The sequence below is a fragment of the Sturnus vulgaris genome, chromosome 29 (genome assembly GCF_052056855.1).
Source record: "Sturnus vulgaris isolate bStuVul1 chromosome 29, bStuVul1.hap1, whole genome shotgun sequence".
Taxonomy (NCBI): Eukaryota; Metazoa; Chordata; class Aves; order Passeriformes; family Sturnidae; genus Sturnus; species Sturnus vulgaris.
Genome location: NC_142271.1, coordinates 4490632 through 4511565, shown reverse-complemented (window position 1 = coordinate 4511565; position 20934 = coordinate 4490632). Strand labels below are relative to the sequence as shown.

The window sequence follows — 20934 nt, the reverse complement described above, 5'->3', positions numbered from 1 at the left end:
GTGTCACTCCCCGGGAATAGCAAGCCCTGGGAAAGGGGATCTGCTCCCAAAATAGCTCCGGGAGCAGGCGGGGAGGCCTGGCCATGCCTGGCATCCCCAGAGCCCGGGGAGGTGGGGATGGGCTGGGATAATTTTAGAAGGCGCCGGTGCCCCCAAGGACAGGGGCCCGGCGGGACGGCGGCGAGCGCGGCGATCCCGGGGATCCATCCCCTTCCCGCGGGATGTAGCTGCCACCCCGAGCTCCCTGGGAGCGCAGGAGAGGAATCCCAGCCCCGGGGTCCCACGGGGTTGTGGGGCAAGGTCAGTGCCCGGCGGGGTCGCCGTGGAGGGCCCTGTCCCTGCGGTCACCTTCGGGGACCGAGAGTGCAGCCGGGAGTCCCGGAGCTGGGGCAGCACCAGCCGGCTGTGCCCAAACCTGAGGGGGTGTCTGGGCCTGCCAGGGACTGCCAGGGACTGCCAGGGACTGCCAGGGACTGCCAGGGACTGCCAGGGACTGCCAGGGACACCCCGGTGCCAGCAGCAAAGGCGGCTGTAGGGCCGGGCTCTCCTGGGGCATCCCAAGGAGGGGACTGGAAGAGCGCGTCCCCATCACCCTGAGCCTGTCCCCATCACCCTGAGCCTGTCCCTGGCACCCTGAGCCTATCCCTGGCACCCTGAGCCTGTTCCTGGCACCCTGAGCTCATCCCTGAGCCTGTCCCCATCACCCTGAGCCCAACCCCATTATCCTGAGCCCATCCCTGCCATGCCAAGCTCATCCCCATTACCCTGAACCCATCCCCATCACCCTGCACCCATTCCCCCTGGCACCCTAAACCTGTCGCCATCACCCCGAGCCCATCCCCATCACCCCGAGCCCATCCCCACCACCCCGAGCCCATTCCCAGCCTCTCTCCTGCAGGATCTGCTTCCCAGTCCAGGTGAACCGGCTGCCCAGGGAGACCCTGCTCAGTGTCACCCTCTTTGCCGTGCCCGTGCCACCCCCGGGCAGCTCCTCTGACACCAACAAGCAACGCCGGGTCCCCGAGGCCCTGGGCTGGGTCACCACCCCCCTCTTCAACTTCAGGCAGTACGTGGGGTGTGCCAGCACCCTGGGCACGGCGAGGGGCTGGGCTGGCATCTCTGGGGGGCACAGGAGGGTCCCCAGGGCCGTGGGGTGCCCAGAACTTCAGTGTCCCCAGAACCTCGGTGTCCCCAGTGCCATGGGGTCCCCAGAACCCTGGGTACAGGAAGGGACTGGGCTGGCATCTCTGGGGGGCACAGGAGGGTCCCCAGGGCCGTGGGGTGCCCAGAACTTCAGTGTCCCCAGAACTTCGGTGTCCCCAGTGTCGTGGGGTCCCCAGGATCTTGGACACAGGGAGGGGCTGGGCTGGCATCTCTGGGGGTCACAGGAGGGTCCCCAGTGCCTTGGGGTGCCCAGAACCTTGGTGTCCCCAGTGTTGTGGGCTCCCCAGAACCTTGGGCACAGGGAGGGGCTGGGCTGGCATCCCTGGGGAGGACAGGAGGGTCTCCAGAACCTCAGTGTCCCCAGAATCTCGGTGTCCCCAGTGCCATGGGGCCCCCAGAATCTCGGTGTCCCCAGTGCCATGATGTCCCCAGTGCCTCAGCTCAGCACCAGCAGCGGTGCCACCCTCGTGCCCCAGCAGAGCGGCCCCCCCAGTGCCACCCTTTGTGTCCCCCCCAGGGTCCTGACCTGCGGGCGGAAGCTCCTGGGCTTGTGGCCGGCGACTCAGGACAACTCCAGGGCCAGGTCGAGCGCCCCAAACTTCAACCAGCCCGACAGCGTCATCCTGCAGGTACAGCCGGGCACTGCAGGGGCACAGATCCCCCCCAGAGCCCCACGTGGGCATCCCCTCACCCTCTGCCTCTGCCCCAGATCGATTTCCCCACCTCGGCCTTCGAGGTGAAGTTCACCAACCCGCCCGCGGCCGAGAGCAGCCCCAGGTACGAGTTCGGCAGCCTGGGGGAGGAGGACCAGCGCCAGCTGCGGGAGGCCATGCAGAAAAAATCCCTTTATTGGTAAATAAACCCGGCGGTGGCATTGCCCTGCTGGGGGGGGACAGCGGTGACATCCCCCCATGGGGACACAGGCGGTGTCTGAGGGGCTGAGCCTCCCTCCAGGGATGAGGAGTCGGAGTTTTCTGGAGCTGGGCGGTTCTGGGTGCTCTGCCCTCGCTGTTGTCCCTCTCCTTGGGGACAGCTGACAGGGGACAGCCTGGCATGGTCCGGGGGGATCGGGTGTCAGCAGCTGAGCAGAGTGTGGGGGTGCTCGGCCAGCGGGGCTGGCTCGGGGGTCCCTGGGCAGGGGGACAGCCAGGGACAGCCCAGACCACCCTGGGCACGGGGCTTTGGGTCCTGCTGTCCCTCAGCCCCTCCTTTCCAGGGGCAGGGCCAGGCGGGGGTGCGGGGAGGGCTCAGGGGATTTATTTGGGTTCCAATAAAAGGTGGGGGCAGAGGGGCCACACACCCAATCCTGCCAGTGTGTTTTGGGGTCACAGGGATGCCACCTCCCTGTCCTGCCACCCCCCCTTCTCTCCATGCACAGTGGGACACAGGAATGTCACCTCCCCGACCTTCCAGCCCCATCCCATCCGTGTGTTTTGGGGTCACAGGAATGCCACTTCCCAATCCTGACAACCCCATTTAATCCATGCACAGTGGGGCACAGGAGTGCCACCTCCCTGAACTGCCATGTGTGATGGGGACACAGAGATGCCACCTCCCCGTCCTGCCACCCCTCTTCTCTCCATGCACAGTGAGGCACAGGAATGTCACCTCCCTGACCATCCACGTGTTTTGGGGTCACAGGGATGCCACCTCCCTGACCTTCCACGTGTTTTGGGGACACAGCAATGCCACCTCCCTGAGCTCCAACATGTGGTGGGGACACAGGATGGCACGTCCTGACCTTCTGTGTGTGATGGGGACACGGGGATGGCATCTCCCTGAGCTCCAGCATGATTTGGGGTCACAGGGCTGCCACCTCCTCACCCTCCCACCGCCACCCTGCCCCTGTCCCTGACGCTGTCCCCGTGTCGCCGTGTCCCCGCAGGCTGACGGACGCGGACCGGCAGCGGCTGTGGGAGAAGCGCTGCCACTGCCACGAGTCCCCCGGCGCCCTGCCCATGCTGCTGGCCAGTGCCCCCAGCTGGGACTGGGGCTGCCTGCCCGACATCTACGCCCTGCTCAGCCACTGGAGCTCCATGAGCCACCAGGACGCCCTGGGGCTGCTGCACGCCACGTAAGCCACCCGTGATGGGCCGTGGGGACACCCCTGTGCCGTGTGGTGGTGACACTGTCACCCCATGGCCGTGTCCTGGCTGCAGGTTCCCTGACCAGGAGGTGAGGAGGACGGCCGTGCAGTGGATCGATTCCATCTCGGACACGGAGCTGCTGGATTACCTGCCCCAGCTGGTCCAGGTGTGTGGTGGCCCCGGGATGTGCCACAGGGGGTGCCCTGTGGTGCCACCGTGCCCCTGTGACACTGTGCCCTGTGCCACTGTCCCCTGTGCAGGCCCTGAAGTACGAGTGCTACCTGGACAGTCCCCTGGTGCGCTTCCTCATGAAGAGAGCCATCTGTGACCTGAAGGTCACCCACTACTTCTTCTGGTGGGTCTGGGGGGCTCTGGGAGTGCTGGGGACACCCTGGGCCCGACCTGACCCCGCGTGTCCCCAAACCGAGTGACACCCCGAGGCTGGCCTGACCCCGCGTGTCCCCAAACCGAGTGACACCCCGAGGCTGGCCTGACCCCGCGTGTCCCCAGCAGGCTGCTGAAGGATGGCCTCAAGGACTCGCAGTTCAGTATCCGGTACCAGTACCTGCTGGCAGCGCTGCTGTGCTGCTGCGGGAAGGGGCTGCGTGAGGAATTCGACCGGCAGTGCCTGCTGGTCAGCACGCTGGCCCGGCTGGCACAGCAGGTCCGGGACGCCGCCCCATCCGCCCGCCAGGTGGGTGCTGGGGGTGCTGGGAGGGGTGCAGGGGGTGCTGGGAGGGGTGCTGGGTGGGGTGCTGGGGTGCTGGGAGGGGTGCAGGGGTGCTGGGTGGGGTGCTGGGGTGCTGGGAGGGGTGCAGGGGTGCTGGGTGCCAGTCCCACACTCACCTCTCCAATCCCATTCCCACCTCGTCCCATCACATTCCTACCCTTTCCCGTGTCCACACTGCGTTTTGCTCACTGTGTTCCATGCTAATCCTTTCCCATGCACATCCCTCTCTATCCCATGGTCACCCTGTTCCTTGCCCATCCCATCCCATCCCATCCCATCCCATCCCATCCCATCCCATCCCATCCCATCCCATCCCATCCCATCCCATCCCATTATCCCACCCCACAGGGGATCCTGCGGGAGGGGCTGGAGGACGTGGCTCAGTTCTTCAAGGCCCACGGCTCGTGCCGGCTGCCGCTCAGCCCCAGCCTGCTGGTCAAGGGCATCGTGCCCCGGGTGAGTACCCGGCCTGGGGGGCTCGGGGGGCTCCTCTGCCCCCTCCCAGCTCGCCCCTGACCCAGCTGCCCCTCCCTCCTTCCCCTGCCAGGACTGCTCCTACTTCAACTCCAATGCCGTCCCGCTGAAGCTCTCCTTCCAGAACGTGGATCCTCTCGGGGAGAACATCCGCGTCATCTTCAAGGTGAGCCCGGCGCCTTTGGGAATGCCCAGATCCTGGCACAGCCCTCTGAGACTGCCCCTGCTCTGGGTTCTGAGGGCTCCTCCTGCCTCTGGTGCCTCTGGTGGCTCCTGCCTGGCCCTGGTGGCTCTGAGGCCCTGGGGGTTCTCCCCTGGCTCCTTGGCTCTGATGGCTCCTCCTTGGCTCTGGTGGCTCTTCCCTGGCTCTGATGGTTCTGGTGGTTCTTGCCTGGCTCTGATGGCTCCTTCCTGGCTCTGGTGGGCCCTCCCTGGCTCTGGTGGCCCCTCCCTGGCTCTGGTGGCTTTTCCCTGGCTCTGGTGGTTCTCCTCTGCCTCTGGTGTCTCTGGTGGTTCTTCTCTGGCTTTGGTGGCCCTGGTTGTTCTCCCCTGGCTCTGATGGCCCTGGTGGCTCCTCCCTGGCTCTGATGGGTCCTCCCTGGCTCTGATGGCTCTGGTGGCTCCTCCCTGGCTCTGATGGGTCCTCCCTGGCTCTGATGGCTCTTGCCCTGGCCCCGGTGGTTCTCCCCTGGCCCTGATGGCCCTGCTGGCTCTTGTCCCGGCAGTGTGGCGATGACCTGCGGCAGGACATGCTGACGCTGCAGATGATCCGCATCATGAACAAGATCTGGGTGCAGGAGGGGCTGGACATGCGCATGGTCATCTTCCGCTGCTTCTCCACCGGCCGTGGGCGAGGTGAGCCCGAGTTTGGGGGTCCCCAGGGGTCACCAGGCTCCGGGTGGGACATCCTGGGGTCTGATCCCACCAGCCCATCCCTGTCACACAGGGTGGGGAGCGGTTGGCTTGGTGACAAAGGGGTTGAGGTCGTGGTTTTTTGGGGTTGGAAGGGTCTCACCGCGCTGTCCCACCTGCCAGGCATGGTGGAGATGATCCCCAACGCCGAGACCCTGAGGAAGATCCAGGTGGAGCACGGCGTCACCGGCTCCTTCAAGGACCGGCCGCTGGCAGACTGGCTGCAGAAACACAACCCCAAGGAGGACGAGTACGAGAAGGTGAGGAAGAACCCACTGCTCCTCCTGCCCCCCATTCCAGGATCCACCCCCTTGCTTCTCATCCTTTCTCCTTGTCCTTCTCTCCTTCCTCGCAGGCCGTGGAGAATTTCATCTACTCCTGCGCCGGCTGCTGCGTGGCCACCTACGTGCTGGGCATCTGTGACAGGCACAACGACAACATCATGCTCAAGACCACGGGCCACATGTTCCACATCGATTTTGGCAGGTTCCTGGGCCACGCCCAGATGTTCGGCAACATCAAGAGGTGAGAGAAGCCCCTGGAATCTCGGGGGGAAGCTCCCTGTGCTTGTCCTGGTGGTGGGTGACCTTTCCCTCTCCTTGTCCTGGTGGTGGGTGACGTCTCCCTGTCATCCCAGTGGTGGCCACAGTGACCTCCCCTTCTCCTTGTCCTGGTGATCAGTGACCTTTCCCTCTCCTTGTCCTGGAAGTGGGTGACCTTTCCCTCTCCTTGTCCTGGTGGTGGGTGACTTCCTTTTCTCCGTGTCCTGGTGACCAGTGACTCTCCCTCTCCTCATCCTGGTGATCAGTGACCTCTCCCTGTCTTGGTGACCAGTGACCTCTCCCTCTCCATGTCCTGGTGACCAGTGACCTCACCTTCTCATCCTGGTGATCAGTGACCTCTCCCTCTCCTCATCCTGGTGATCAGTGACCTCTCCCTCTCCCCGTCCTGGTGACCAGTGACCTCTCCCTCTCCTCATCCTGGTGATCAGTGACCTCTCCCTCTCCCTGTCCTGGTGATCAGTGACCTCTCCCTCTCCTCATCCCGCCCCCCATCCCTGCTCACTCTGTCCCTCCTGTCCCCTGGCAGGGACCGGGCGCCGTTTGTCTTCACCTCGGACATGGCGTACGTCATCAACGGTGGGGACAAACCCTCCAGCCGCTTCCACGACTTCGTGGACCTGTGCTGCCAGGCCTACAACCTGATCCGCAAGCACACCCACCTCTTCCTCAACCTGCTGGGGCTGGTGAGAGCCCGGGGGGCCACCAAATAACCCTCAGCATGGCACGGGGATCCCTCTGTCCCCTGTCCTCACCCCTGTCCTCATTCCTGCCAGATGCTGTCCTGTGGCATCCCCGAGCTCTCCGACCTGGAGGACCTCAAGTACGTCTACGACGCGCTGAGGCCGCAGGACTCCGATGCCGATGCCACCACCTACTTCACCAGGTCGGGGACACGGGTGGGTGACACCGCAGCGCCCGGAGCGTCCCTCGGATGGTGGCACTGAGCACACGGTGGCCTCCTTACAGGTTGATCGAGTCCAGCCTGGGCAGCGTGGCCACCAAGCTCAACTTCTTCATCCACAACCTGGCGCAGATGAAGTTCACGGGCTCGGAGGCGCGGCCCTCGCTGTCCTTCGCGCCCCGCACGCACACCCTCAAAACGTCCGGCCGGATCCGCGACGTCTTCCTGTGCCGCCACGAGCGGGTCTTCAACCCCAGCAAGGGCTACGTGAGTGGGGACAGCTGGGGACAGCCCCGGGCTGGGTTCAGGCCACCCCGGGTCACGGCCCCTCCTCTCTGCAGACCTACGTGGTGAAGGTGCAGAGGGACAACCCGGGCGATGTGACCTTCGTGCAGCGCACCTTCGAGGAGTTCCAGGAGCTGCACAACAAACTGCGCCTCCTCTTCCCCTCCTCGCTGCTGCCCAGGTAGCCCCGAAACCCCTCTGGACCTTCAGGGACTCCCCAAAACCCCCCTGGGACGCCCCCCCATGAGTGTCTGTCCCCGCAGCTTCCCCAGCAGGTTTGTCATCGGGCGCTCGCGGGGCGAGGCGGTGGCCGAGCGGCGCAAGGAGGAGCTCAATGGCTACATCTGGCACCTGATCCACGCCGCCCCCGAGGTGGCAGAGGTGGGGACACGGCTGCAGGGAGGTGGGGACAGCGCCAGGGCCACCAGCGAGGTGGGGGGGGGGGGGGGGGGGGGAGTGCTTGGGGACAACGCAGCATGGGAGCGTACCCTGGTTTGGAGTGGCGGGGATGTTGTCACCGCTGTCACCACTAATGTCGCCTCCTGGCCCTGCAGTGTGACCTCATCTACACCTTCTTCCACCCCCTGCCCCGGGATGAGAAGGCGGCCGGAACCAACCCGAGCCCGAAGCCAGCAGGTGGGGAAGGGATGATTTTGGGGGGGGTGATTTTGGGGGGCGATTTTAGGGGGGGTGACATTAGGGGTGTCCCATCCTTCCTGTCCCCCTCTCCAGACGCCACGTGGGCTCGATCCCTGGGCAAGGTCGGCGGGGAGGTGAAACTCTCCATCTCCTACAAGAACAACAAGCTCTTCATCATGGTGATGCACATCCGAGGGCTGGTAGGACCGGGGCACCCATGGGACCAGGGTGGGGTGGCGCTGTCCCCTCCCTGTGCTCACCTCGTGTCCCCACTCGCCCCCACAGCCACCCCTGCAGGACGGCAACGACCCCGACCCCTACGTCAAAACCTACCTGCTGCCCGACCCCCAAAAAACCACCAAGAGGAAAACCAAAGTGGCCCGAAAAACCTGCAACCCCACCTACAACGAGATGGTAGGCGGGCCTGGGATGCATTTGGGGCGTCCCCACGGGTGGCAGTGGCTGAGGGGGTTTGTCCCCTTTGTGTCCCCGCAGCTGGTGTACGACGGGATCCCCCGGGGGGACCTGGAGCAGCGGGAGCTGCGGCTGAGCGTGCTGAGCGAGGAAGGATTTTGGGAGAACATCCTGCTGGGGGAGGTGGGAATTCGCCTCCGTGACCTGGACCTGGCCCAGGAGAAGATGGGCTGGTTCGCCCTGGGATCTCGTGGCCACGGCACCCTCTGAGTGCCCCCTGGGGACCCCCGGGTGTGTCCCCAAAAGGGCGCTGCCCAGGTGGCTTCTTTTTTAAGTTTACCTTGTGTCAAGGGAGCAACGCGGGGAGGGAGGGGCGTGGGGCGGTTCGGGGGTTATTTCTTCCTTCGGGATATGCGTATTTTAATTTTTTTTAATAACGAGTAGCGTGAGCACCGGGGCGGAGGGGAAAGGGAAGGTGGCACATGGTGGGGGGTTTTTTTTGGGGTGTGTGGAACCCCTCTCCCCACCCCAGGAACCGGGCAATTCCCACGGCAGGGAATTCGCTCCCAAAGGAGAGCGGCGTGGCGAGGTGCCCGCCCCGTGCCACCCTTGGTGTCCCCATGCCCTGGGGACATCTGTGTCCTCCCCGCCTGTCACCCGGCCCCGGGTGCGGGCTTGGTGCCTGTGGTGCTTTGTTTACAGCGACAGCTCCGTAAACGGACGAAATGTTTCTCAGGATCGAGAATAATTAACTTTAACCTTTATATTAAAAGTTTTAAATATTGCATCTGGTGGCAGTTGGAGTGTGGGGATATTTCTCACGGGTGGGGGAATTGGGAATCTCCTGCCTTGGGAGCCTCCTGCCTGGAGCACGGGAATGGGATCAAAAAAGGGGATGAAAGGCACACGGGGCGGCACATCTGCCCCTCTGCCTGCACATCTGGGCGCACATCTGGGCACACATCTGCCCGCACTTCTGCACCTCTGCCTGCCACACCCTCCAGAATGCCGAGCCCTGGGGGTCTGGGCTCTGCCTCCCTCAACCCCCAACATCCTCCAGCTCCTCTCCCAGTGCGCCCCTCACCCACCGCTGTCCCCAAAGTGTCCCCAGAGGGTCCCCAAAATGTCCCGTGACCAACCCCGGGTGGGTTCGGGCTTCCCCCCCCCCCCACTCCCGCCGGGCCGCCAGGGGGCGCTGCCGCGCGGCGCGCGCCCGGCTGATGCAATTCCCCGCGGGGCGTGGCCACGGGGAAAGGGGCGTGGCCTCACCGACACCGCCCAATGGGAGGTGTTGACGCGAAGTGGGCGGGGCAGAGTGGGTGCCGCCCCCGCCCCTCCCCTCTTGGGGGTGAAAGGAGCTGCGGCGGCGGCGCCGCCATTTTGTGCTGAAGCTGCTTCAGGATGGATTCGAAACGCGAGCTGGAGCTGCCCGCCGCATCCCGAGCCTTCAGACTCACCGCACGGCCACGGAGCGCCGCTCCACACTCCCCTCCGCACCGCAGGCGGCGCTGAACGGCTTCATGGAGCACAGCGGTCGCGAACGCGCCGGCCACGGCTTGGGATGGGCCCGGCTGGGCCTGGCCGCGGCCTGGCCGAAACTGGCGGGGCCCAGCGCGGCCCCCGCCGGCGGCTCGTCGCAGGCGAGCCCGCCCTTCTCCTTGCTGCGCGTGGTGTCGCAGCTGCTGTCGCCGCTGCCCGCCCTCCTGCAGCGGCTGCTGCCCGGCGCCGCGCTGAGCTCCGCGCTGTGCCCCGCCAAGGCACCGCTGCCGCTGGTGCTGCTGCCCAAGGCGGACACCTCGCTGGACTGGACCGAGGAGGAAGCCCCGGAGAAGCGGCCGGAGAGCGGCCCCGAGCCGCCGGCGGGGCTGTGGGGAGCCGGGCCGGTGCGGGGCAGCATGGGGACCCTTCCCGTGGATTACTGGTACGTGCTGGGCTTGGAGCAGGGCAGGAGCCACTTTCCGCAGCCCCTGCGAGCCGAGGGCTTGCCCGAGGTTGAGTTCTTGCGCAGCAAGCGCCTGGCGTTCCTCCAGCCTGGGCGTCTGCCCGTGCCCGACCCTGACCACGGCTACCACAGCCTGGAGGAGGAGCAGCAGCAGCAGCACGGGGATGGCCGCCGAGAAATCGGCAATGCTGGGGATTTGGAGCTGCCCGAGGATTCGGGGACACAGCCCGGAGGTGTCCCCGGGGAGCCCGAGACGCTCCGGGATGCGGCTGAGGAAAGGGAAGCCTTGGCCGAAGAGGAAGGTGAGGACTCGGAAACCGAGCAAAGCTTCCCAATTTCGGCCAGACCCGCGTGCGCGAATAAATTAATCGATTATATCATCGGGGGAGTATCCAGTGGGGAGGAGAGTGAGGATGAGGAAGACTGGGATGATGATGATGGTGATGATGAAGGTGATGACGGGTTTGACAGCGAAGAGCTGCCCTCGGACTCGGACGCCGGCAGCCAGGACGGGGAGAGGCTCCATCTGTGGAATTCCTTCTACAGCTTGGATCCCTACAACCCTCAGAACTTCACAGCCACCATCCAGACGGCTCCCAGCGAGCCGGGAAAGGGAATGTCGGACATGGAGGAGGAGGAGGAGGAGGAAGGCTCATGGGCAGAGTCCTCCGAGGCCTCTCCCAGTTCCGAGGAGGACGAGTGGGACTGCGACAACAGCGGGGATGAGGGGGAAAACTTAAAACTCTGGAACTCGTTCTGTAGCTCGGACGATCCCTATAACCCTTTGAATTTCACGGCGGCCTTTCAGACAGCGGAGAAAAAAAGAACAGAGAGGCCGAGCCCTGTCAGCCCCGAGCACCTCGGCGTGTGCAGGGCCCAGCTGGAAAAACACAACCGCGGGGACACAACCGCCACTTCCAAGCGGAAAAAGGTACGGGCACAAGGATATTTTTTTAGCCGTGTTTTGGTGGTTCGGGGATTGTTTAAATTTAAAAAAAAAAACTTCGCGCTGTGTCAAGTGGGGGGTGAGGTCAGCGTTCCGTGTTTCCCGTCCGTGCCGGGAATTTCTCTGGAATGCTGCGCCTCATCCTTGGCACGTGATGGGAAATTTTGAGAATCTCCGAGAGAGCCGGGCTTGGCGATTCCTCCTGGACACTCCCAAGTTCTGCTTCCGTTTTTGAGTTGAAATTTCTTTTCTGTTTCTCATGTGGTTTCGACGTCAGAGAAATTCCAGGGTTGGGGGTGTAACTTATTTTTGGTTTTTGTTTGTTTTCACCCTGGGAAACTCCAGAGCTGGGAGCGTCAATTTCTGTTAAAAAGAAATTATTTTCTAACCGAAAGAATTTTTTAGGATTTTTTTTTTAGTGGACTTGTTGAGTGTTCTGAAGTAAACTGAAGTTCCCATATAAATTATCCCAATATTCCCATTTCCGTTTAAGATATTATTGAATAGTATCATTAACATATTTACATAACATTAACATATTATTATTAGCACTATACTATTTATAAATATAATATTTCTATCATAAGTATATCAAATATATCCTATATGGTATATATATTATAGGATATAATAATATAGTTTTTATATAGAAGGGTTTTTTATATAGAAGGGTTTTTTATATAGAAGGGTTTTTTATATAGAAGGGTTTTTTATATAGAAGAGTTTTTTATATAGAAGAGTTTTTTATATAGAAGAGTTTTTTATATAGAAGAGGTTTTTATATAGAAGAGTTTTTTATATAGAATAGTTTTTTATATAGAAGAGTTTTTTATATAGGATAGTTTTTTATATAGCATAGTTCTATTTATAGAATAGTTATTTATAGAAGTGATGTAATCAAAAACTGGACTTTTGAGCCCGAACAGGCAGAGTAATTAGATTTTTTTTTAAATTTAATTAATATTATATAATATTATAATAATAATAATCCATGTGCTGGGATGCAGATGAACGGGAATTTATTCTGCATTTTTTGGTGCTGCAGATGTTCAAGGTGGACACCTCAAAACATCTGGATGTGGTGGAATGACCTGGGCACCAAATCCCTGGGCAATCCAGCTGTGGAACGAGCCATGCAAACAGCAAAAAAAAAAAAAAAAAAAAAAAATCTTTATAATTTCTTTTATTTTTTACAACACTTTTCTCCATTCGTTTCAATTGATAATTAATTTAAAGCACTCCTAAGTTCCAGGGCTGTGGTTCCAGCCGGGATTTTTTTTTTTTTTTTTTTTTTTGGTCCAGGTGCTGTCGAGCCGTGGTGAAATTTGGGATGAGCTGGCTGCAATATCCCAAATGACGTCAGAACCTCGGGAATTGTGACCCCCGGGGTTGGCACCGAATGATGTAAAAACCCTGCAAGGTGGGGATGGGCTGATGTAACAGCTCCTAAAAGCAACGAGGGGACATTCCTGAGAAATTCCAGGAATTTTTGGGATCCTTCAGCCAGCTCAAAGCCCGTTCCCCTTTGGAATCCTACCAAAAAAAAAAAAAAAAAAAAAAAAAAAAATTCCTGCTCGTAAATCGAGAAAAAAAATTGAAATATTCCTTCACACTTCGGGCTCAGGGGAGGGCACGTGGCACCTGCTGGCCCTGCTCCCACGGATTTTTTTTGGTTTTTTTTTTTTTTTTTTGGGATCAGAGAATTCCTGGGAGATTCTTCATCCTAGCTTGGGATAGTGGGAGATGTCCTTTATGGAATGGGATGTAAAAAAAAAAAAAAAAAAAAAAAAAACCCTGCTGGAATTCCAGATTTTCCTGGGTTTTTTGGTTTTTTTTTTTTGGTTTTTTTTTTTGGAATGCCAGTGTCTGTTTTGAGGAATCAATCCTGATTTTCGAGGTGCTGGCATTTCACTTTGTGCCTTTTTAGAGCTGAATGTAAAAGCACAAATATTCCAGCAGGAGCCTAAAATAAACTGAGTTTAACTCAGACTTAAATCCTCGCTATAATCCGAATTTAAACGCTGCCAAGTGCAGAGATCCTGAGCCTATAAATTCCTTTCTTTACTCAAAAACAGTTTAATACGTGTTAAAAGTGACAGTTTTCGTGTGGATATTTTTAATTTCCTCGTGTGAACTCCACCCCCCCCCCCCCCCCCCTGCAATTCCAGGAGGGCTTGTGACAGTTTTTGTGTGGATATTTTTGGATTATTTTTAATTTCCTTGCTGAGCTCCACCCCCTGGAATTCCAGTCCAGTCACGTAGGGTTGAGTGTTCTTTCCTTATCTGTGCCCGTGGTGACTCACGGGGCTCTTGACTCATCAAAACCTTGCTGCTTGTTTTGGTTTTTTATTATTATTTTTTTATTTATTTTCTTTTTTTTCTATTCTTTTTTATTTTTCTTATTTATTTTTTCTTGTTTTCGTTTTTTTAATTTTTCTCGCTTTTTATTTTCCCGTTTTTATTTTTCTTTTTATTTTTTTCTCTCTTCTTTCTTCTTCTTTCTTCTTCTTTCTTCTTCTTTCTTCTTCTTTCTTCTTCTTTCTTCTTCTTTCTTCTTCTTTCTTCTTCTTTCTTCTTTTTCTTCTTTTTCTTCTTTTTCTTCTTTTTCTTCTTTTTCTTCTTTTTCTTCTTTTTCTTCTTTTTCTTCTTTTTCTTCTTTTTCTTCTTTTTCTTCTTTTTCTTCTTTTTCTTCTTTTTCTTCTTTTTCTTCTTTTTCTTCTTTTTCTTCTTTTTCTTCTTTTTCTTTCTCTCCTTTCTCCCTTCATTTTTCACTTTTATTTTTCTTTTTTGGGGGTTTGTTATGTACCCCTCAGCAATCCCCACAATCCCAGCCCTTTTCCCAGAGCACATTCCCAACCTGGAGTAACTCTGGAGTGTTTTGGGCCAGCCCTGGGTGGTTTTACAGCTGAAGGTGAAATATTTTGGGCAGGATTAGGGAGCAGCTGATGGAATTCTGGAATTCCAGACTGGTTTGGTTTGAAGGGATCATCCAATCCCATGGGCAGGGACCCTCCCACTATCCCAGGTGCATTTTATCCATTTTAATCCATTTTAATCCATTTTAATCCGTGTCTTACCCTTTCTTATCCATGTTTTACCCCTTTTAATCCATTTTTTTTTCTCCATTTTTACCCATTTTATCCACTCTTGCCCACTCCCAGGTATGGATCCCCCCCACACCTCCTTGGGAATTCATCCCAAAATCTCATCCCAGCCAGGAATTCATCCCAAAATCTCATCCCAACCAGGAATTCATCCCAAAATCTCATCCCAGCCAGGAATTCATCCCAAAATCCCAGCCAGGAGAATTCATCCCAAAATCCCATCCCAATTGTGACTCCATCCCAAAATCCCATCCTAGCCAGGAATTCATCCCAAAATCCCATCCCAGCCAGGAAAATCCATCCCAAAAAACAATCCCAGACAGGAATTCATCCCAAAATCCTACTCCAGCCAGGAATTCATCCCAAAATCCCATCCCAGCCAGGAGAATCCATCCCAAAATCCCATCCCAGTTGGGAATCCCATCCCAAAAAACAATCCCAGCCAGGAATTCATCCCCAAATCCCATCCCAGCCAGGAATTCATCCCAAAATCCCATCCCAGCCAGGAATCCCATCCCAAAACCCCATCCCAGCTGGGAATCTCATCCCAAAATCCCATCCTAATTGTGACTCCATCCCAAAATCCCATTCCAGCCAGGAATCCCATCCCAAAACCCCATCCCCACCCTGTGAACAAACCCCAAACCCTCCCAGCTCCACCCTTACCCCGGGCCGCTCCCGACACCAATTCCTTCCTCTTTCTTTTTCTTTTTATTTTAATTTTTTAATTTCTATTTCCCCTCCCCTGTCTCATCCAGGTGACATTCCTGGATCAGGTGACCGAATATTACATCAGCAGCGAGGAGGACAGGAAAGGACCTTGGGAAGAGCTGGCCCGGGATGGCTGCAGATTCCACAGGAGGATCCGGGACACCGAGGAAGCCATCGGCTACTGCCTGAGGCCAGAGCACAGGCTGCGAGTGTTCCAGAGCATCCACGGCTCCCATCCCCAAAGCACCGAGCCCTTCTAGAACCTTCCAGCAAAATTTCACCTCTCTGGCACCTTTTTTTTTTGGAAAAAAAAAAAAAAAAAAAATCACAAGTGGCAGCTGCGCGCGGTGAAATATCGGAGGGAAAATAATTTATTTTTTTTTCCGCCCCTCCTTCCTCCTTTCTGTTTTTTTGTTGTTTTTTTTTTCTCCTCCTCTCACAGTTCAACTCTAAATTTTTTTTATTTTGTTACTTTTGTAGCTCCTTCCCCCCCCCCAAAAAAAAAAAAAAGGTGGTTCTTAATTGCATTCCTGTTAATTAGCACTTAACAAAAGCCAGGGTTGATTTTGGGAGGAGTTCAATCCGTTCCACCCCACCCAAAAAAAAAAAAAAAAAAATTTTTTTTAAAATGTTTTTTCCTGCCATACCTTGGGAAAGTGGGGACTGTTCTGTTGGATTTTTGCACTTTGGAGAGAAAAAAAAAAAAAACCACAAAAATAACAAAAAAAAAAAAAATTACAAAGCTTAAACCTATTTTGAAGGAAATATTTATGGGGGTTCATTCCCTGGAATTGCAGTTTTGATTTGAAATTTCCCTGAGGGATTTTGCTGGTGTGGGATTTTTTTATTTTCTTTTTTTTTGGGGGGTTTTTCCAAAATCCTTATTTTTAAAAATCCCTTCATTTTATGGGATTTCCCCTCATTTTTTAGGGGTTTTTTTTTGGTTTTTTGGGGTTTTTTTGCACGGAATAATCCAATATTTGAGTGCTTCTGGAGCTTTTTGAGGTTTGAATAATTTAAATAATTCTCTTTTCCAAGATTATTCCAGAGGATTTTGGCTGCTTGTCCAATAAATTCCTTGGGTTTTTTTTTTAGGCAAGGAAATTCCTCATCCTGATTAATAATTAAAACTGTGGATGATGCTTGAATTTAGGGAGGAAAATTCCTTAATTATTTAATTAATCTTTGCTGTTAAATCTGCTTTTAAAAAGTGATTTTTTTTTTTTTTAATATCCAATCTGCCTATCCTGATAATTTTCTTGGATTTAAGGAAATTATCTTGGGATTTAAGGAAATTTAAAAGCAAAAAAATTCCTGATTTTTCTTCCCCAAAAATCAGTATTAACTCTTTGTGTCTGCACTGGGGTCACCAAAAACATTTCAGTGAGAGGACAAAAATCTTTATTTATGTTCTTAATTTAAAAACCATTAAATCCTTTTAATTAAAAACCTTGTAGGGGGGGAAAAAAAAAAGGGGTTTGGAGCTGGAGGTTGGTGTGGGAATTTTCCAAGCAGGGAATAAAAATGGAAAAAATTCCAATGTTTGCACAAAGTTGGGTCAATAAATCAATTATTTGTTCAGCTGGTCACAGTAATTTCCATTTTGTAGAAGAGAAAAAAAAAAAAACAACTTAAAAGTGCTTTAAACTTACCCATAATTCCTTCAGGTTTTAATTTGGAAGAAAATTATTTATTCCTGCTTTATCCTGACTTGAAAATCCCAGGATTTTTATTGGATTTATCCTTTATTTTTATTGGATTTATCCTTTATTTTTATTGCAGGAAGTGGCTTCTTTGAGTTGAAAAATCCCCCCTTTTTTTTTTTTTTTTTTTTTTTTGTGGTGCAATTAAGAAATTGAGGGGATTAATTAAATCAGGAACTGTTTTAATTCAAATTCCAGCTCTTTCCCATCCCAAAAAATTGGATTTTTTTTTTCCCCCTCAAAAAAAAAAAAAATTACAAATTTACATCACACCCTCAAATCCTGAAAAACCCACTTGGAATTTTTGGAGGATTTTGCTCACATTGGATCTGCTTTTTATTTTCAGGGGTAGGGAAACACAACAGAAAAAAAAAAAAGAAAAAAGTGGAATTTTAAGAGGAAAAATGTGTGGATTTATGACAATTCCAAGGAAATCACACTACACTCATTTTTCCATGGATTTCCCAGTTGGTTTTCCCATGGATCTCCCAATCCTTGGGATTTTTGGGAATGTTGGTGCTTCAGTTTTTTGGGGGTTTTTTTTATTTTTTTTTTTTTTTTTTAATGGACAACTCGGATTTCTTGGTGCTCTGGAGAACCTTGGGGAATCCACAGCTGCTTGGAAAAATGGGATTTAAAAACAAAAAAAAAAAAACCAGAAATGTGTTTGCAAAAGGGTAAAAACTTGAGAAAAATGAGATTTTTATTCCCACTGCTTGGATGAGCTTTTCCCCCTTCTCCAACCTCCTTTTTTTTTTCCAGCAAAAAAAAAAAAAAAAAAAATGGAATTAACACCAAACCCATCCCAGAGTTCCCCTTTTCCCTCTGAAATTCCTTCAAATCCGTGGGAGGGATTTAAATCAAAACTGTGATCCTCAAGATTTTTATTTTTGTATCATTTTCGGGGAAAAGTTTGGATTTGGCTTTCTATGGATTTTTTTTTTTTTCTTTTCCTTGATTTGTTGCTTCTTTGTTGGGTTTTTTTCTACCTAAAAAAAAAGAAAAAAAAAAAAAAAAAAAAAAAAAAAAAAATCTATTTCTGTACATAAGAAACTCTTCAGGACTAATCCATGTGTTGTAATAAAAGAGATTTGCAAGATAAATTTTGGGGGAAAAAAAAAAAAAACTGCAAAATCCGAGGATTTCTGGGTGGTGAGAATGAATTTGTCATTCCTTGGGTTTTAAAGAAGGGAATTCCATCCAGGGGGAAGCTGAAATTATTGGGGAATGATCCCAAAATTATCCCAAAATTAAGGGTGAAGGTGCCTGGATGAACAAACTGGATTTTTTTTTCCAGGGATTCCCAAGGAATGAATGGGATGAAGGATTTTTTTTTGGGGGATTTAATCCTAAAATCCTGCTGCCACTTCCCTTTGGCAGTGTTGGACATTCCCTGGGAATCTCTGGGAAGAAATTCCAAGTTCCTGCAGGTTTATTCCTTTTAAAAAAAAAAAAAAAATTCTTCACTCAGAATTCCCACCTTGGAGCACAATCCGTGTTTTCCCCTCTTTGTTTTCATCCTTAAAAAACATCCCAGGGTTGATTTTTCCTGATTATCAGGATTTTAAAAACTGCTGGAATGAAGAAAAAAAAACCATGGAAATTCCTGCAGTATTCCTAGGAAAAAAAAAAAAAAAAAAAAGGATGTGGGGGTTTTAAAGCAGATTTTAAAAATTCTGAATAATTTGGTGCCTGAAAAATCTGCTTTCAAATGAAAATTGGGATTTTTCCACCTGGGACACACGAATCCCACTGGGACTCACCTGGAGTGGCAGGGACTCACCTGGAATGTCCCATCCATGCCAGGGACACCCCTAGAGTTCAGGGACTCACCTGGAGTGCAGGGACACATCTGGAATGCCAGGGACACACCTGGATCCCAGGGACTCACCTGGAATGTCCCATCCATGCCAGGGACACACCTGGAGTGCCAGGGACACACCTGGAGTGGCAGGGACTCACCTGGAATGTCCCATCCATGCCAGGGACTCACCTGGAGTGCCAGGGACTCACCTGGAGTTCAGGGACTCACCTGGAATGCCAGGGACTCACCTGGAATGTCCCATCCATGCCAGGAACACACTTGGAGTGCCAGGAACTCACCTGGAGTTCAGGGACTCACCTGGAATGCCAGGGACTCACCTGGAATGTCCCATCCATGCCAGGGACTCACCTGCAGTGCCAGGAACACACCTGGAGTGGCAGGGACTCACCTGGAATGTCCCATCCATGCCAGGGACATCCCTAGAGTGCCAGGGGCACACCTGGAGTGCAGGGACACACCTGGAGTTCAGGGACTCACCTGCAGTGCCAGGGACACTCTGGTGAGGACACCCTGGCACAGAATTCCCGGATTTATCCGTGGTGCCGCATCCCTGGCAGTGCCCAAGGCCGGGCTGGACGGGGACGGCGGGAATTGTCCCTTCCTTCCCTAAGGATGATCCCCAAATCTCCCGATCCCAACATTTCCACGATTGCAGGCACGGAGGGGACATTTGGGGACAGCAGTGCCAGCGCCGCATCCCTCGCTCCCAGCCGCATTCCCGGTTTGGTTTTGGGGTTTTTTTTTGTGGGTTTTTTTGTGTTTTTTTTTTTCCCGGGAATGTTTTGTCCAGGAGGTGGTGCCAGAACCCTTCGGGACTCGCAGCCGCCGCCGCCGAGGCCACCACCCCCCGCGCTGAGGTTGCCCCTAAGGTGCCACCTCCTCCCTGCCACCCCTTCCCTGTCCTCGGGATGAGCTTTGGGATTGGAAAATGCAGGGCGGGAGCAACGCCCGGTCCTGTGACATTCCTGCTGCCCGAGCCACCGCATCCAGCAGGAAATGTCCCCGAGCCGGGCTCTGTGTCCCTCGGCGGGGTCACCGCGGGGCTGGCTGTCCTCCCTGCCGCGGGGACAGCGCTGTCCCCTCACCGAGCGCCCCTTTGTTCCCCAGAGGGTCGGGATGGAGGAGGAGGTGGCGGCTGGTGGCTTCTCTGGGGGGACATCGGGACGTGTTCGTTTCCTGGGAGGAAAATCCGGGAAAGGAAAATCCGGGAAAGGAAAATCCGGGAAAGGAAAATCCGGGAGAGGAAAGGAAAGGAAAGGAAAGGAAAGGAAAGGAAAGGAAAGGAAAGGAAAGGAAAGGAAAGGAAAGGAAAGGAAAGGAAAGGAAAGGAAAGGAAAGGAAAGGAATATGGGAAAGGAAAAGAAAATGGGAAAGGAAAATGGGAAAGGAAAGGAAAACTGGAAAGGAAAATTGGAAAGGAAAATGAGAAAAGGAAAGTGGGAAAGGAAAATGGGAAAGGAAAATGGGAAATCCTCCTCTTGGGAGCAAACTCCTCCTCTCCAAACCAGCGTCCCTGTCCAAGGCCGTGGATCTTCCTGCAGGACACTCCCTCTCATCCCGCTGTCCCCTCCCTCTTCCTGGTCTTCCCAAGTTTTTTGTTTTCCCGGGAAAAGGAGAGGGGATGGAATTTGGGGATCCTGGGAGTCACCACAGCACTGAAGCAGCTCCAGCCTGAGCTCCCGATTTATTTCCCTCGATCCCAGATCCCTCCACTTCCCCGTTTTGCTCCTTCTTTGGGGGAAAAATGAGGAATTCGGGGCACAGTCACGGATGGATGGGGAGGGTGGGAATTTGGGATTGGTGTTGGGAATCACAGCAAAGTCACCCAAAGGGATGGATCCCTGTGGATAACACCGGATATCCATCCCTGGAAGTGTCCCGGGCCAGCTTGGACAGGGCTTGGATTAATCCGGGATATGGAAAATGTCCCTGCCCATGGCTCTGGGTGAGCCTAAAGGTCTTTCCCAACCCAAACCAGTTTGGGATTCCATGGAAACAAAAACCCCCACTGGTATTCCCAGGTTCCAGAGAATGGGGCTTTTCCAGGTGAAACAATGCCCAGAGAATTCGGCTTTTCCAGGTGAAACTTCCCAGGGAATTCGGCTTTCCCAGGTGAAACAATGCCCAGGGAATTCGGCTTTTCCAGGTGAAACTTCCCGGGGAATAGGGTTTTTCCAGGTGAAACAGTGCCCAGGGAATTCGGCTTTTCCAGAGGAAATGATGTCCACAGAATGGGGCTTTTCCAGGGGAAATGATGTCCACGAAATGGGGCTTTTCCAGGTCAAACAGTGCCCAAGGAATTCGCCTTTTCCAGGTCAAACAATGCCCAGGGAATTCGGCTTTTCCAGGTGAAAATGCCCAGGACGGTGGCAGCGCCACGGTGCCATCCCTGCTCTCCCAAAGGGACCAACCAGACGTGTTTTTCTCATCCCGCGGTTCAAAGAACCCCGGGAAAAGCTTTCGGGGAACTGGTTTCCCCAAATCCCGGCGGGGAACTGCTCTGATGTGGGGACTGAGCAGGAAAATCCCTGAAA

General features: G+C 53.9%; 2 protein-coding genes across 4 annotated transcripts in view; both read left to right on the top strand.

Moving 5' to 3' along the window:
* PIK3C2B (phosphatidylinositol-4-phosphate 3-kinase catalytic subunit type 2 beta) overlaps positions 1-8956 on the top strand; it is a 31716-nt gene extending 22760 nt beyond the window's left edge. Inside the window, 21 exon segments of the mRNA XM_088180421.1 lie at positions 899-1066; positions 1682-1793; positions 1874-2016; positions 3050-3238; positions 3324-3417; positions 3512-3606; positions 3765-3945; positions 4330-4437; positions 4529-4621; positions 5181-5310; positions 5491-5627; positions 5723-5892; positions 6457-6613; positions 6704-6813; positions 6897-7098; positions 7173-7297; positions 7380-7497; positions 7671-7752; positions 7849-7955; positions 8041-8169; positions 8251-8956. Coding sequence (XP_088036547.1) covers positions 899-1066; positions 1682-1793; positions 1874-2016; positions 3050-3238; positions 3324-3417; positions 3512-3606; positions 3765-3945; positions 4330-4437; positions 4529-4621; positions 5181-5310; positions 5491-5627; positions 5723-5892; positions 6457-6613; positions 6704-6813; positions 6897-7098; positions 7173-7297; positions 7380-7497; positions 7671-7752; positions 7849-7955; positions 8041-8169; positions 8251-8439 — 2839 coding nt within the window. The 3' untranslated portion in view covers positions 8440-8956.
* A 545-nt stretch (positions 8957-9501) lies between these two features.
* PPP1R15B (protein phosphatase 1 regulatory subunit 15B) lies at positions 9502-16810 on the top strand. Of its 3 annotated transcripts, XM_088180432.1 has the most exons (3): positions 9502-11042; positions 12360-12477; positions 14920-14959. In XM_088180432.1, the coding sequence occupies exons 1-2, from the start codon at positions 9690-9692 to the stop codon at positions 12435-12437; spliced, it is 1431 nt and encodes a 476-aa protein (XP_088036558.1). In that variant the 5' UTR covers positions 9502-9689; the 3' UTR covers positions 12438-12477; positions 14920-14959. The 3 variants fall into 3 exon arrangements, with proteins under 3 accessions (XP_088036558.1, XP_088036559.1, XP_014728063.2); XM_088180433.1 differs by lacking the exons at positions 12360-12477; positions 14920-14959 and adding an exon at positions 12103-12349; XM_014872577.2 differs by lacking the exon at positions 12360-12477 and having other exon boundaries at positions 9508-11042; positions 14920-16810.
* Positions 16811-20934: the final 4124 nt, after the last annotated feature.

What these genes read in the sequence shown, in the direction of transcription:
- PPP1R15B (XM_014872577.2), top strand. Translation starts at nt 9,690, where the DNA reads ATGGAGCACAGCGGTCGCGAACGCGCCGGCCACGGCTTGGGATGGGCC. An exon ending in CCACTTCCAAGCGGAAAAAG is followed by an intron (nt 11,043 to 14,919) that starts GTACGGGCACAA and finishes TGTCTCATCCAG; the next exon opens with GTGACATTCCTGGATCAGGT.